The sequence below is a fragment of the Plecotus auritus genome, assembly GCF_963455305.1.
Source record: "Plecotus auritus genome assembly, chromosome: 1".
In the NCBI taxonomy this organism is placed as follows: Eukaryota; Metazoa; Chordata; class Mammalia; order Chiroptera; family Vespertilionidae; genus Plecotus; species Plecotus auritus.
The window spans coordinates 229,063,633-229,081,288 of record NC_137770.1 but is presented as its reverse complement, the minus strand read 5'-3'; the positions used below and the strand labels follow the sequence as shown (position 1 = coordinate 229,081,288).

Below are 17,656 nucleotides of genomic sequence, written 5' to 3'. Positions count from 1 at the left end.
TTTTTTCTAAACACCTGTACTGATCCCACCCCTGCCCCAGAATGAATATGAGGACTGCATTTTGTTCTATGAAATATATCTACGGATTTCCATCAAGTACATTGTTCTGTAGGAAAGTAAATCTCAACTAGAGAGATTATAGGACAGACCCGGAAAGAGGGTAAGGAGAGTGAGTGATGCCCTAGCCAGTTTTTCTCAGTGGTTAGAGCATCAGCCCAGGGACCGAAGAGTCCCAGGTTTAATTCCAGTCAAGGGCATGTCCCTCGGTTTCAGGCTCGTTCCCAGCCCTGGTCAGGCTGTGTGTGGATGGCAACCAATCAATGTTGTCTCTCTGACATCAATGGTTCTCTTCCTGTCTCGCCCCCTCTCTTCTACCCTCTTCAAAAATCAATGGAAAAATATCCTCGGTTGAGGATAACCAATAACAAAAAAAGAGTGAGTGATGGAGAAGTTTATTCAGATCTGCACATACCTAACAATAAAACCCTTCACTTCCTCCACTTGGCTAATTACATCGCATTTACAGTGAAGAAAGGTTATTATAATCCTTCTACGTGAAACACGCATGAAGTTCTACATAATCCGCAATTATTAAGGATGACATGCAGTCTTTTTCTGTGCCATGTTATTTATTCATCTTCTGAAAAGGTGCTTATTGAGTACATGAATGGCGTGGTGCTAGGATTCGGAGTTCACAGTTAAGTAATTCATGAATCCTGTTCATAGGAGTTACCTTTTGCAGAAAAGTCATATGAATAGGTAGCAGATTTCAGTGCAATATATTAAATGCTATGATGGAGATAGACATAGGATGAAGACTAGAGATACAAAGAAAAATCAGACGTGGACAGCCTGGTTAGGCGAAATCTTACATGAGACATCCCATCATGAAGGATTTGTGGGGGATAGACAGAGGAAGCCACACATGTCTATCGCGAAGACCTGGCACAGCAAGAGGCTTTCTAGAAATGGCAACTGCATTAGTCAGGTGTGTTGAAGTGGCAAATGGGAGCACATAGGGATGGAAAGAGATAAGGGTTAAAAGGTAGGCAGGATCCAGATCCCCAAGGGCCTCTGTGCAAAAATACAGAATTTAAAATGTATGCTGATATTTATAATAGAGGGTGTTAAACTAGGGAGAGCCTTGTGGCTGTACTTAGTATTCTTAACCCTCCAGGTGCTTTTTATTAGACACTTTCCTGCACACCACTAGGAGGAAAACAGGCTAAACAAACAAACAAACGTGACACTTAACACATTCCAGAAGTCACAAAAGCACCATAAATCTGACAAAAAGCCTTATTTGGACTATGTCCTGGTACCTGTCTCCACTTCTTAGATGTTTGCCACACTTTCTGTCTTTTCTCTTCTTGAGACTCACACAACCCAAATTTAGAACCGCTTCCAACGGTTTCTTCGGTAATAGCCTCAGAGACAGATATCACTGAGGGCCAGAGGAGGAAGATGTTGTCACTCAGAAAAATGAACTGTTAATAGTTTCCTGGACAAAAAGGAAGTTGAACTTTGTTGATTGGCCGTAAACAATGTGGACAATTACATACTAGGGTGTAGAAAATTTTTCAAAAGTGAAAAATGAAAATTCTTGAGTGGATTCTGAAAACTTAGATAAACATGATTCAATGGAAACTTTGAAAATCAAAGTTTGTCCACACCATTTCTTATAACAGATGAAATATGGGCAGGAAAGCGCAAATGCACCAAGTCTACGCTGTCCCTTCCTCTGACCAGAAAATTGCTGGAATGTGTAGTAGGTTCCTACTGCAACTATAACAAATTCCCAGAAACTTATTGTCTTGCCCTAGCTGGTTTGGCTCAGTGGCTACAGTGTTGCCTGTGGACTAAAAGGTGCCAAGTTCAGTTCTGGTCAAGGGCACATGCCCAGGTTGTGGGTTCGATCCCCAGTAGGGGGAGCGCTTGAGGCAGCTGATCAGTGATTCTCTCCCATCATTGCTGTTTCTATATCTCTCTCCCTGTCTCTTCCTCTCTGAAATCAATCCTATCTAATAAAAGGGAAATATGCAAATTAACTGTCACTCCATCACAAAGATGGCAGTGCCCAGTCCTCTCAGCCCGGCCGGAGTCCCCCAGTCCTGGTGGCAGGGGTGGCCGCTGAGAGCAGGCAGTGTGAGCGGCCAGGCGGAATGCTTGCTTCGTAGCCACTGCGACAAGGCAAGCATTCTGCGCCATGCCGTGGATGGGCCTCTGGACAGCAGGCACAGAGCGGCCAGGCCCCGCAGAGAGCTACTGGCATATGGATTCGTGCGCAGGGCTACTAATAAAAATATATTTTAAAAAGAGAAAAGAAACTTAGTGTCTTAAAACAACAACATCTATTCCCTTACAGTTATGTAGATCAGAAATATGACATGGGTCTCCCCAGGCTAAAATCAGTGTCAGCAGAGTTGCATTTTGTCCGAGAGCCTTGAAGGGAATGTCTGTTTCCTGGCCTTTCCCAGTTTTGAGATCCTGCCCACATTCCCTGGTTTGTAGCCTAGACCCCTATGATCGCCCTGTTTTAAAAATCCATTCATTAACAACCTTAATAGCATCTGAGACCTTAATTCCCCTTTGCCACGTAACCTAACATGTTCACAGGTTCTGAGGATTAGAAGGTAGACATCTTTACAGGGGACCATTATTCTGCCCACCACAGCAAGGTTGTGGGAGCAACATGAGTGCGAGCAGTGTGAGGATGGATCCTGAAGTGTCAGCCATGTAGCATGGGCAGGTATGATGCAGGCATGAGCGGAGCTCCAGAGCCTGTGTCTCTGCCCATCACAGGCTCCAAGGGAGGTTCAACAGCGAGGCTTTGCCACTCTCCGAAGAAATCGGAAGTAAATAAAGCAAAGCATTTCAATGAGCAGCAAAAATCAATGAAGCCAACGGATCCAGCTTTGCTTCATTGATTTCTCCCACTTTACTCACTCATTGAGTCCTGTTTGCTAGTCACCAGAGGTCATTTCCTTCCTTTTCCTTTTATTTATTTATTTATTTATTTTTAAACTGCTCTGCACTCCCAAGCTCTTTAACACTCTTTTGGTGCTAATTGCCATTGCCAACTTTACTTTCAACTGAGCAACTTATTGACTAGAGGTAGGGGCCGGCCTTCCACTGGTTTAAAACTCTCTCCAGAAATGATTTTGCAGTTCCTACCCAAAGCTTTCAGAGCCTCACCTCTCAATAGCATGTCAGAACTCAATGCTTTCATCTTCCTCAGTGGGGAACAAAAGGTGGAACTCTTTGTCTTTCTCCCAAATCAGAGCAACTGATGGAATCCTGTTAACACACAGCTTGTTATTATCATAGGAGCCTTTCCCACCAGATCGGCTTTTCTGTATGACCTGTGAAATCTTTCAATAGGTAATCCCATGCAAAAAGTTTGATAATGTGTTTTGGAAATGGCCATGTCGTTAGAATAATTGTATAGTTTCTCAGGATCCCTACATTGAAGGAGAAAACGAATGAGTACCGTGATTTTTGCCACATTAAAAAAAATTAATTTACTCCTTCAGCACATTTTAATTATAATGATTTGCCTCTCTGTACAAAGTAATTACATTTCTATGTTATGCATGATTTGAGCTTTAACATAGTTCATTTTAGACTTTCACATAAAATAATACATAGAAAAATACCTAGAAATCCTTACAGCATATATGGCTACTGCATTGTTTCTCTTCCTCCTTAACACAACCCCAAATTTGGAATTAACTTGTTGTAATATTAACATATTTGCATTAAGTATTTAGATATATAATACTGGCGACGTATTACAGGAGTGTTTAACTTCTCATTTACTTAAAAATATTTTTCCATTGTTTTATTGGGGGAAAGAAAATTTGAGAAAATATTATCTAGTAATTGAAATATTTCAGTTTTCCTTTTTGTTGTTGTTATGTGTTATATAGGAAAGCAAAGATAAAATGGGTACTGCCTTGAAGACGACAAGCCAAAGATAATATTTTTACAGTGAATAGAGATTTTATATACAACTTTTAGAATGAACATCCATTCCTACAGGCAATATTAATATTTATTATGAGATATACATTCTACAACATTATGGCCAATAATGAAAATGTTGAAAATTTGGGACCATTACTGGACAGTGGCTTTAAATTGATACTTGCAACTAGAGTGGTACCCACTGTAAATTGATACTTTAAAGTGAAACCAATAGATAGTGACTAACACATCTTACTAACTAAAAAACAAATAAACACAACATTTTTATTTTTGTATAATCTTTCATGATTACAAGAACTCATCAATTTATCTTTCTTCTTATGATAAATGCATTGCTAGCAATGCAAGACACTGGTTTGAAGCACATACTGGATGTAGTTTTTAGGAAAGGAAACATGTTTTTAAATTGGTGCTCAGCAATCAGTTAAATCCATCTCTGAGCATTAATTTGCTACTTATCCAAAGGCTTATAAGTTATTAAGGTTTTAGATTTTGGATTCAAATGACCTACCTAAAAAATTAGTTATCAAACCTAAATTATATTCCTTACCTCTAAATATATGTTTTATAATTTTTTAAAATCTTTTTGTCACTGTTTGAAGGGCAATTAGTTTACCACATGTAATTTAAATTTTTCAAGGATGGTTGTTGAATTGTTAAATATTTCTTTTTAAAAATATATCTATATATGTGTTGTTGTTTTTATTGATTTCAGATAGGAAGGAAGAGGGAGGGAGAGGTAAAAACGCCAATGATGAGAGAGAATCATTGATCAGCTGGCTCCTGCACACCCCCTACTGGGGATCGAGCCCACAACCTGGGCATGTGTCCTGACTGAGAATCAACATTCAATCACTGAGCCACAGGGGCCAAACTATTTCTTAACTTTTCATTCTAATTCTAAGAGAGAGAAAAAAAAGTATAAAAATACAGCTTTCCATCTCTCATTCACCACGTGGTTCAAAGTATAAACATCCAACTTTAAGACAGGTATCTTGAAATGTCATGCAAATGTGGGTACTTATCTGCATTTATGGAGAAAGGCAATACTTTAGTTTTCATCAGATTATTAAAGACTATGACATTCTAAGCAAATAATTTCTAATATAAGAAAACTCAAGAGACTAGAAGGAAACTCGTGAAAGTTATGATTAATAAAGTAGGAAATAAAAATGAATTACCAAAAAAACCAGAAGTGGGTCTACTTTCAGTGGAATAATCAATTGCTAACTTGTGAAATAAAGGTCCCCAGTTTGTTTCTGGATTTTATCAACTCCTTTGATCAATATTGGAGTGACTTCTTATTTCCAGCACTTCCTCTCCTTACATTCTGCTCCCTTAGCACTGCCTTAACCACTGCCTCAAATTGTGAGGAGGCGGAGAGAGACATCAAAGTAAAGCCGCATCTCAGATGTTCAGAAACTGATTGCTCCCAAGCAGTCACCATCCATTTTTCTGCTGTCATGCAGATTTCACGTGCCAACCAGCAGATTCATGTTTGAGTTGATTCAGCAAGACTGCCTGAGACATGGCGTGCCAGTCTGCAAGGTCTCCACTGTATATGATAATGCCACATTCGCAGTGACAGTGGTCTAAGCTCGGGGCAGGAAATGCTTCTTGAGATACAGTCAATTGCTATTTAACTGAGTTTAGCCTAAGGTATGGAGGAAAGTTGCTGATGCTTTCAAACATGTTTAAACATGGTCATATTGTCTTGGCGTGTCTGCCTGAACTAGAGCACTGGTAGGTTTAACACAGTAAAATCCTGCAATCACAAGACCAGAATTTCCAGAATTTTCTCTGGTAGCCCTCAGCTTGAACTTCTTATTTAAATGAGCTTAATCGCTTGGCTGGCCTTCGTGGCTCCATGGTTGAGCATCGATCTATGAACCAGAAGGTCACGGTTCCATTCCAGGTCAGGAAGTAGCCAATCAATGAGTCTCTCTCCTCACTGATGTTTCTATCTCTCTCTCTACCTCCCACCCCTTCCTCTCTTAAGTCAATAAAAATATATTTTAAATGTGTTTAATCATTAAAGTTGTTCTTTTGAAGAGTTATACTTTCAGGAATATTGGTCAGTTTCTTACTCGTGATAAGGAGCCATAAAAGAAATAGAATCTATTGTTTTCAGACCTCAGGCTGTTGTTTGGAGCAGTTTGTTTATTGCAGATAATATAATACATTCATGATCATTAGCTCAGTGATGTATTACTGCTTCAACACTCCCCCCTCCCTGCCTCACCCCCAAACAAACACAAGCAAAGGGGCATAACTTGGGGGTGGCAAGCAACACAGATTTATCACTTGGCACATTTCTGTAGCTCGGCTGCACATCTCTTCAGCTAGTTTTGCTCATTCATTTGGCTGTATCACCTGGAGCGTGGGCTGGGGATAGGCTCTGCTGGGACAGCTGAATCTCCTTCTCAAACAGCATTTGATCTTCAAAGAAACAGATCATGCCATCTCTCAGGATCGAGGTCCCAGGTTCTAAGGGCAAAAGCAGTGGCTGTTAGGCCTCTGGAGACCCACTCTGGAAATAGCAAGGTGTTACTTCTGCTACATTGCAGTGGTCAAAGCCAGCCAGCTTCAAGGCATGCAGACATAGACTCCCATGGCCAGGGCAGGAGCCCTGGTCACATGGCAAAAAGGGTGCATGAGGAGATTAGAGGGATTTCTGTTCTCATATTGCAATGTAAAGCAATCACATACACACCTATATCGTGAAATCTGCACTGCTTGTGTACTGAATGGCTTGTTTCAGTATTTTTGATGTATGAGGAATGCGTGGCATTTTAGGATTTGTCTTGCTTTTTCTAGTCTTTATTGATATTCAACCTCTTAGTCTTAGGTTAGTGTACTGCTAATTTCTGACTTATCGTTAAAATGGAACTCCTTCTTGTGTCAGGAAAAGTAAGATAGCAAGCTGGCAAAACGCTTTTTTTTTTTTCCAAGTGGAAATGATTAATTGTGAGGTTGATCTGTTTAGGTTGTAAAGATAACTGCAAATAATAGAGTATTTGCCCTTTAGTTTTGAGCAAAGATAATAACACAAACCGAATCAATCTTCTTTGGCAAAGTCTTACTAAGTGTTAAATATTAGGAGATACCAGACTTAAAGTAACCAGGATATGTTGGCCAGTGTGTTTTCCTAAATGGATGGTAGCTCTGTTACATTGCAACTCTATCAGCATAAACCCATTATTACCATTGGAAAAGTTACTCAAAATACATGTTCTTTAGATTGATGATTGGTATTAATTACAAAATAACTTATTCAAATCCCTTGGGGCCAAATATATCTCAAAATTCAAAATCCTTCATGTTTTAGAAAATATGCATGTTTCATATATTATTTTTAAGCATCCTGAAGAGTCTGTTATGGAGTCCTTAATTAAATATACTATTTCCATAATGAAATATAAATATTCAGACTATGTAAATTTAATAAAGATGAAAAATAGCCTTGTATTGGAGGTCAGTTTTGTTGTAAATTTTTGTTAAAAAATAACTTTTGGTTTCCAAGATTTTTTGATTACTAAATTTTGGATAAGGGATTGTGCACCTGAAGTAACTAATATTTTGTTGTTATTGTGAATCCTCACCCCTCACCCAAGGATACTTTTTTTTTCACTTATTTTTAGAGAGCGTGTAAGAGGGGGGAGAGAGAGGAAGAGAGAGAGAAGCATCAATGTGAGAGAAACACATTGATTTGTTGCCTCCCACACATGGCCAGACTGGAGCCTGGGATCAAACCTGAAACACAGAAATCATTTTCTGACAACTATTTTAAAATAAAACATCTTATTTAATCCTTTGAGTATAAGATATTTTTATATGAACTAAAGAAGGTAAATGTTTAAATAATTGTTGGAAAACCATTACCAATTATTTTCTTTCATCCTTTTGTAAAACTGTTACAGAGAACTGGAATAAACCAAGCAATGCTCAGAGAGTTTGGAGTCACACTTTATTCACTGGGTGGGCTTAGAGAAAATGAATTCAAATTCTAAGCAGAGCTACAAGCAGAACTTCCCTTTTTATTAAAGAGCCAGCCCTATGTGCACTTAGTGGTTATCTCGCTGCTGGCCTTGAAAACAACACAGTTCTATCCAATTAAAAAATGCACCTGGCATGGCATTGAGAGTATGGGCGTGTCTAGTCTCTGGCCAGAAGGTCAGACAGCTAAGTTTATCTTCCTCATTATTCAAGCAGGCTAAAGCAGGCTCGAAAGCAAAGTTTATTTTTTAGAATAAGAGGCTGTCTACAAAACAGCAGAGAATTCCAAACAGTAGTTTTACAAAATAGGGGTTAGCCTTCTCAAAACTGTTTCATAGTCCACCAAATTTCACCAGAATCTAGGGGTGCCTCTAGAAAAATAAGTCATATGACAGAAAGTTGGGAAGTAGAAAAGGAAAAATAAATAATTTAGAAAGGAAAAATGTTGCCCATATATATTTTTTCCTCCCCAAAAGAATAGAATGTCATAATTTTTCATTTGAAAAATTTTGAACAGATTATAGGATGATGTGAATATCTGGAATGCCTACATGTTGACTAACACCCCATTTATTTCAGACTAGAGGCCCAATGCACGAAATTCATGCAAGAATAGGCCTTCTTCCCCCGACTGCCGGCACTGGCTTCCCTCTGGCACCCAGGACCCGGGCTTCCCTCACAGCCCCGGCTTCGTCCAGAAGGTCATCCGGAAGGATGTCTGGTCTAATTAGCATATTACACTTTTATTATTATAGATGTTACGAGAATTCAGTAAGTTATATATTAAGCAAATAAGCAAAGGATGTATATAAACTTTAAGTATCTGAGGTTTTTTTAAAAAAAATAATTGGAAATATTTTAACACTAAATGCTACATATTTATGCCTTCTCTTAGGAAACAGAAATATCCTTGTATCTTCTGTCCCAAACCAAGGGTCTGAAGTTGGAGTGTGTGCCCAGGATTCTAGCAGAATGCATAACTCAAGCATATGAAAACTCTAAGTCATGTAGAGCTGTCTAAACGATTCCAGTGCTTTCCTATAATAACGATGCCTCTAATGGTTTCTGAATCATGTAGGACAGTTTCTGGAAACATTAAATGCCTCTCTGAATCTTGGCTTTCCTTGTTATTTCTAATGAATCTTCCACATTTTGTCTATCTGTCGCTTCTTGTTGAGGTGATGGTAGCAGCATCTTCCCACCAGCCTCTCATCTACGCTTTTTAAGAACAAATATACATCTTTTTAGAGAAAGAACTTGATGTCTTACATTAGTTATAATGTCTCTTACTTTAGGAAATATATAGTTTTAGGAAGGTTGTGCCATATTTTTAATTAAGTAGTAAAATTTGTGACTTTGTGGTATCTATTTCCTGTGCTGTTCAGATATGTTTTTCTCTTCCTTTAGAGACTGTAGCTTTTTCATATGGCTATGGGTAGCAGTAATTAACTTCTAAATAATTCAGCTGTTATATTTTAAGAAGGCACAATGAAGCGAAAGACAAATTATTCTTTGACCTCAGCTCCCCCATAGACTGGACCCCTCACTGCTTTGATACTCCTGGCTTTTTGGTTATGGTGATAAGTAAAAGACATGAAGTGTGGAAAGTACTTTATATAAGTTGTTTTTAGAGTGACGGTTATTATGATGGCTTAAAACCATGTGCTTTCAAGGAAGAAGTTAACTTTATATCTAAGAAAATACTTTTATTCTGCAGAATGTTTTAAAGGTCAGCGTAAAAGCCTAACTAGGTAAGAATAGAGAACACAACTCTAAAAGCAATGGCAGGGTCTAATGAATGCCATCTCTACTTCCAGTCTTCTCAGGGATGATGGGATTGCATTGGGCTGGGCTCTGAGAAACTGACTCTGTTGTGAAACTGCTGACAGACAATACCATTCTACTTCAATATAGACATCTTACATGTTTTACTGATTTACTCCACGCCAGGTAACAAGAGACGTAACTAACTGTTTTCCATCTTTAGTCTTGTCAAAGTAAAAGGGAATAATAGAAAACAAAAGCATGAAATAAAGTTGTCAGATATGAAAAGCACATCCTTCAGTGAAAGCATGAAAGACTAAGGATTACTCGTTGTGGAAGGTCTGTAATCCCACCCAAAATAAGACATTTTATGATAGGTATTTTATGAAGAGAAGAGGTGTGTTTGATGATTCTGTAAGACTTCATATAACCTTCATGCTTTTAAAGGTTTATGCAATATACTTACATAATCAAAATGAGAAAATATAGAAACATAGAAAAATACTACTCCACTCATGCCTTCCTTTTAATAAATTGCATCATAATACAAACTGCGTTTGTTAATCATTGGCATGTCTTTTGAGGATTTATTTGAGTCATCAAGATCGGAAGATCTGATTGCTCATGATGAATCTCTTCTAGCCTTTCTTGATTATTTTCTAAATTTGATGACAAACACTGCAACATGTCTCAGCCAGTTAGGCTTGTCAGCTTCCAATGTGGTCCCCAATCAAGAGTTTGACTTTGGAAATGACAGGAGATCCTTATTAAAAGGCATGCTTGTTGGATAGAGATGTGGCAGCCCACACTCGGGGCTGATGGCAGAGGAGACGAGCTGCCTCTCATTAAAAGCAATAAGCGGAAATCAATGTTAGCAGGAAGGAATCTGGACTATGAAGTAAATGCTAAGGGAAGGCACTGAAGGGTATCTCACTTTTAGTTGATTGGAAATTGAGTCAACCTAAATGAATATAATTTCTCATGAGCTACAGGGACTTCAAGTACATATGTTAAACAACAGGGTAAGAAGAGTTGATAGCGTATTAACAACGGGATGAGCTGTCTCTAAATCCATCTCAAACAAAGGAAAACATGAAGTGATGTGAATTTCAAACTGTAACACACATTAATGTCCAAAGCAGTAAGTAAAGTGACACATTGTATGAGACTTAAGTGAACTTAGAGACATGGTTGTAGACCATTCTGGGTCCTTTCTACAGGAGATGACACAGAGATTTGTTCCTATTTTGGTAGCTAAATTCCTTGCTAGGCACTATAAGAAAAGCAGGGGAAGACATTTTAACTCATTAAAGTAGTGAAGAAAAAAAGGAATGTTTAAAGTAAAAAGTAGTCTGATCTTACACTTTGTATTTGTATGAGGCTTTTTTTTTTTCTTTCTTTCCTGTTTCAAAGCATTTTGGTTAGCTTCAGATAAACAAAGTAACCCAAGATGGAACTATTCTCTAAGAACTCACAGTTTGCTCATCTAAACTAACTAGATTACAAAAAAAATTCATACAATTTGTCAATAGTTTGATTTTTTAAAAAATGCATCTAAAATATGTGTTTGAGAGACACAGAGAGAATTTAGCACAAGGAAATGATTAAGAAAGTGCTTTGTCATTTGATGATACAATGAGTAGGATCCGCCCAGTTAGAAGTCAAATAGTAGTATGTGCAGCTACCAAATACAATTACCTTTGCATTTTACCTTTGGGAGTATTCTAGATTTCCTTTGAAGAACGCTGGCATTTCTTTGTGGAACTCTCAGCACACAATATAAAAATCTTGGGCCACAGTGGTTCAAAAATCAATGGGCTGACAAACGTCAAGATTTCAGTTATCCATCTCAGAAGGAAAAATTGCTTGCAACACTGGACTGCCTTATACAGGAGATTTGGCGGAGTAACACTTGTAAAAATCCTATACAAATGATTGCCTAAATAGGAGTATAATGTTAAACTACAGGGGATGGTGTGGAGAGACAAAAACAAAAAATACAAATATATTTGGGATAATTTATGCAACTTCCTCTTCTATTTTAAACTGAAGCTACAGGGATTATGTATATTTAAATCTCACTAATTCTATTTGTTGTGAATATATTTGCAGAGGTAAAAATCATTAGTCTTTTAAATCCCAAGCCTTGTAATAAAATGATATGGTATGATATAAATCAGAGCAGTCATGTTATGTTTGTCTGTTTGACAACAAAATAAACTATAAAATATATTAAATAAAACCCCATAGGTTATTTTCTTAGAATCTGTTGGGTAGAGCATGATTTTTCTCTCTCTCTCACTCTCTCTTTCTCAAACAAAAACCAAGTCTGTTAAAAATTCATATGTATTTGTAATAGTAAAAAAATCCATAACTATTCTCCGAAGACAGACACACATAATGATTTTAATTACACGTATATGTAATTCTTAACTGCCATCTTTAATCCTAATTCCTAAGAACTCTCTAGATATGATTTAGCCTTATAGAAATAGGAGACATTTTCCATTTCACTAGGCAACAATACCATTAATTAGGAGTACATGCTATTTCATCAAAACTCTAAGAGCTTGACTATATATACCCAGTACATTGCATTTCACATAATATTTCATTTAGCAAGCACCTTTACAAATGTATTTCTGTGTGAACACTAAGAGGATTATCCTACAGCACGTATATATTGTACATAGTAGGTCATTTGACATGGTGAGGGTGAGGGATTGGTGGGCTAGGGTGGGAGAAGTAGTGATATTGTTAGTATGCTCACACCCATAACCTACTTGTACTTGAATTTTTACTTTTTTACAACATCATGTGCTGTCAATTTAGGTTCTACTTCTGAATCACCCTGATGTTTTAGAATGTATTTTAAATTTAAGGTTTTGCATATTTGCATTCTATGAATAATGCATAAGCAGGACGGAATCCATTTGGCAAAAGTGCACGATTCCTGGGATAATTTATAAATACAGACTATTATATGTTTGGATTTAATAACTTTCCTTATGCATGTGGAGAAATGTATACCTACACAAATACCCATATGTACTTTATTTCTATCCCTGTCCTGTTACAGATGCATGAATTCCTGTCTCTTCCACACAATTAAATTGATCAGTTTTTGCAAAACCTTATCTTTAATGGACATGAAATGAAAACTGTTCTGTGGGACAATGAACTGCAGGGTGTTTAAAGAAGGGAACTAATATGGTACAGACTATATGTATGTATGTGTATATATGTATTCATTCATTCATTCATTCATTCATTCATTCATTCATTCATGTATTCCCCCTCCAATTGCAAACAGATCAGGAAAGCCTGTTGAGGAAGGCCCAACTTTAATGGCTCCCTGTCCTTGAATTTCAGATTCAAGACCTCTTCCAGATGTAGCCCTGACTGGGAAGTGCACCCGTGAGTGTGACGAGTATGGCCACTCGGACTCCTGCTGGATGCCCGTCCGCACTTCCCCAGAGAGGAAGAAGAGCCAGCCCAAACTCTCCACCTTCATGCCTGTGGATGAACGAGGGAGCCAGGAAAAGCTGGCCAATGGCGAGGCCGCCCTCATGGGTGACCGCAACAGAAACCTCCTGAACAAAAAGTTGACCTCATCCTATGAGACCTTCAGCGCAGCGAGTTTCAGCAAAAATGAGGAAGCCAACCCTGAGGATATTCCCCTCACCAAAACAGGGGAGTACAAGCCATCTCCTGTCAATACTCTCACTAGAAGAGAAGTGTACCTGTAGGCGCTAAGGAAGCCACCGTAGAGTTCTCTTCACAGGAGGAGAATGAGGGGCAAGGAACCTACTTTACAGAGCAAAACCGGTTCATTCAAAAAAGGGGGCTACCAAAGAGACAAAGCTCTGCCTGCCACTCCCGCCTCCAGATCAGGCCTCTAGGGATACTGTTAGCCTGATTGTAATGTACAATGTAGAAACCATCCTTGTTACTTGCATGTCTGACCCCCTCACTGATTCCCAACACCTGCTCACCCTCTTCCCCACCACCCTCCAAAAAAAAAAAAAAAAAGAAAAAAAAAAAAAAAAAGACGGTTGCAAGTTTCTTCATTGGTAATAAGCCTGATTAGCAGAACACAATACACTCCCATTATCCCTAAGCTGAAGCATGATTTTAGTCACTTTGATTTAGTTCGACTGTCATCTGACTGGTCAAAAGAGGTAGAAGAAGTAAATATATATTTTAAACATAGTATCAGAATCGGATTGATCCCTGGGAAAGGCAGTCTCTCAAAAATGATCAAGTCCCTTAAAGGCACAGTCGTATGAACGGGGCTCTCTAAGAGGCATGTTTGGAAAATCACAGCTTTCATATTCCATCAAAGACCGAGAGCTAAACAATACCCAGTCAGAGATTGCAGTCCCAAAGTTGGCCTATGTGCTGTTCTTTTCAAGCCAGGAACGTCAACTTCAGTCCCATACCGTCATTGGATATTCTAATCATACGCACAGTCTTGACAACATGTGTCAATTACACTAATTATAATTTGTAAACATTATAGGTATATTTTTCAGAAAAGCATCACTAATATCAAGGAACTGGAACAATTGTGTCATTAAAAGGCCAAAGATCGTACGGCAGATCAGGGAATTCATGAAGTAGATTTGGTCTTGACTTGGAAATCCATTAAGCAACAAAAGCAACTGAACCCATTCTCGCACAGAAATGCTCAAACACTCGTTTATTTTACATTGTCTCCAGCCCCAGAAAACATGCATTTTCCTTCTAAAATGGATTTTCTTTGAAAGTTCAAAAGTGAAAATTAATGAGACGTAGTTTTGGTATTATAATAGGCAATTAGTTGAAGTTCAGGTTTAGTTTCAAAATACATGATCAGGGAAGATTTTCCTTCTTAACATCGTACTTGTGGATAGGGAGGGAAGGAAGATACACTGGCATGCAGACTGGTGAATTAAGTTCACCGTTATCATTTTGGAAAATGGGTTATGCTTGCTGGTCTTAATTAGCAACATTTCAAAATACCAATTGCATTTTTTATGTGTTCAATGCACACTTTTGTATAACACAAGTGCATTAATTTTGAATCCTGTGCAGTATCACACTAGTTTGAGATTGACAACATTGCAACAAGACGATACCCTAATTGACTTTGTCACTAATGCGATGTGAACGTCATTTAATATGTGTCTTAAAACAAATCCAGACTGCTCATGGAAGAGATGAGTTCTGGGCAGCAACATGTCTCACAATATGTACATCTCAAGTTGAAAAAATATGCCGTTTTTTTTCTCAATGTAATATAAAGAAACAGAATATGCAGATTTTTGAGTCACTTGCTCTATAGAGGATGATTTCATGCAATTGGACACTGAGCTGGGGCATTCAGACAGAAGTGACAATCTAGGGACAGAATAGGGGACCACAGGGGAGAAGAGCTAAGTCCCTATCACTGAATGTCTGTAACCTGGTTAAGGTATAGCCTTGATGGCTCTCTAGCCAACTGTAGAAACAGAGTAGCCGTGGGTAGTTTCATGTTTGCAGAATTTCTTAAACTATAAAGTGAAGCAGCCTGGAGTATAGGTTGTTCATTCACTAGAGGTCATCAAGATGCTTATCTTTGAATATCACTTCTCTGTTTGGTGGGTGTTCTTTGGGGGTCATTTCCTTATGATCTTTTTTTAAATGAAGTTTTTATTTTGATGTTTGTGTATAATAGGATGAAAGAGGATGTGTAATTGAAACAAAAAAAAACATTGGACTAAAATATCAATAATTGAACATGGTTATGTTTGATTATTATTTACATTATGGAGAGATGCAATTCTAGTAATTTGTTAGGAAACTGCATTAAAGCAGTTCTGCCTTGTATAATCTGTAAGTACCTATTAAGACAAAATACTTCTAAAGATACTTATGAAATGTATACATATTTTTCTTGCACGTTACAAAGGAAATAATTGCATAACACAGGTGTTCAACAGACTTTTTAAATGCATTTTTTTTTTCTTTCTATCATGAGACACTTGAAACCATTAGATAGCTCATTTCACTCTATCTTAAAACCCTTCTGTTGTCTATAAAGCTAATACGGGTCATACTGGACCTTCAGATTAATCAGATTCACATTCCCCAATGACATTTGCACTACATTCAGGACAGCTATGTCATTGTCATTTAACTCGTGAACCTCTCTTTAGAACTAAAATGGGTGTGAAAGAATAAAATTCCATGTACTATAAGTATTCGCAGTAATTCTAGTAGAATTAGCTATCATAACATGTTTATTATACAATGAGCTGGCATGACACAGAAATATATTTTGTGTTTGTATGACTTTTATTTTGAATAGGTTAAATATGGTGCCACTCCATATATAGAGTGCTTTTGAAAAAAAAATTTTAAAAAACGGAAACAAAAAATAAATAAATGAGTGAATGCAAAATAAGCAACTGTGCCTTTTATACCTGTTGTTATGGTAAAAAAAAAACAAACGGTTGTTGGGTTTGGACAATGAGGGGAAATGGGCTATTCCCAACTTTTTGATCCTGTATATTTATCCATGTTTATTTTCTGAAAATAATAAATAATATATTAAAAATTTGCCTTCTGACAAACTCAGATAATGGACCAGTCTTAGCTATCATTCATCCATCCAACAAAATTAAGTTGTTACTATGTACTGCTTATTTCTGACTAGAAGGCTAAAGCATTTATTGTCATAGTAACACAGGAAGATGTTATCAGGGGTAAAATCAGTCCATCTTGCAAGATAAAATATTGATTTCGAATTTCTAGTCTTGATTTCCTTTTTGTTGTTATTTTTCTGTTAGCTGCTGTTTGGTTTCGGTTATACAGGATATCAACCATACTTGTTTTCTGTACACAAGGATCTCAAGTGAACTCTGCATGCACTATACATTAAGACACACTTATAAATTAATGAGTAACTATATAAATTTATGTGTTTTAAAACGTCTGTAGCTTCGATCTGAAACCATTCTGAACCTTCAGATATCATTTCTGTATGGTTTGCGACTGGCCTGCTGCCTGAGTTTCAGAACACAAGGGAGGCATTATTTTTATGGAAAGAGGAACTAAGATAGGACTGACCGTGTCTGGCTGAGACCCACTCTAGGAAGCTGATTTATAAGAGAATAGGAAAGTAAAACACACAGAGGAGAAGAAACTGCCAAGAATCCAACAGCCATTCGGAAACAGTCATGAGAAATCTCAAGACCTAAGTAGTTTTCCTTCTATTGTTATCAGTGATAAATGTACATTGTGTCCTTCAGGGGGTACATAAAACGTGAAGATGATCATGAATAGCATGAAGCTGGTCCGTTGTGACCCAGGCAGAGGTGTATGTAACATCTGGAGGAAGGCATCATTTCCCCAGATACCTAGGGTTTATTTTCAGAGGACTTTTTCCTACATTTTAAAGCACTTACATTCAGTGTGATACGATCTGTTTGTAATGTTCATCATTGACTATTGTTCTGCTACTTGGATGTTGATAGTGAAGCAGAGAACAATTTATCATCGTTTATTATGAGTCACTATGCACGCAACTATGCTACACATGGCGAAATGTATTAAAACACTCGTCCAACTATTTATGAAATACTTTACATAATTTAATTTGCTTTTGTACAGTTTTATGTAAATAAATTGCTTGTCATTTTTGTCTCTGCAAATTAAAATATAACATGGTCAAATGGTTTCACACTTGTAAGTGTGCTTCTCTGTCGACAGCCGCGTCCAGCGCGGCCAGAGAGCGGGTCCAGTCCCTGAGTAGAGGCGGCTGGGGATTGAGAAATAAAAGAAAGAAACAAGACACAAAATGGAAGGAAAAAGCTGGGAACCGGGTGGGACCACTGCCCTCTTCTGAGGGAGAGCCAGTGACCCAGAGCCGACACAGCATGTTTAT

General features: G+C 37.8%; 1 protein-coding gene across 5 annotated transcripts in view; it reads left to right on the top strand.

The window, feature by feature from the left end:
* PCDH7 (protocadherin 7) overlaps positions 1-17,449 on the top strand; it is a 436,973-nt gene extending 419,524 nt beyond the window's left edge. For 3 of the 5 annotated variants that reach the window (XM_080681397.1, XM_080681396.1, XM_080681395.1), the window contains exon 3: positions 13,120-17,449. In XM_080681397.1, the coding sequence (XP_080537523.1) occupies positions 13,120-13,496 (377 nt within the window). In that variant the 3' untranslated portion in view covers positions 13,497-17,449. The remainder of the gene's footprint in view (positions 1-13,119) is intronic. The other 2 variants (XM_080681401.1, XM_080681398.1) reach the window with 1 other exon arrangement.
* The last annotated feature ends 207 nt before the right edge of the window (positions 17,450-17,656 follow it).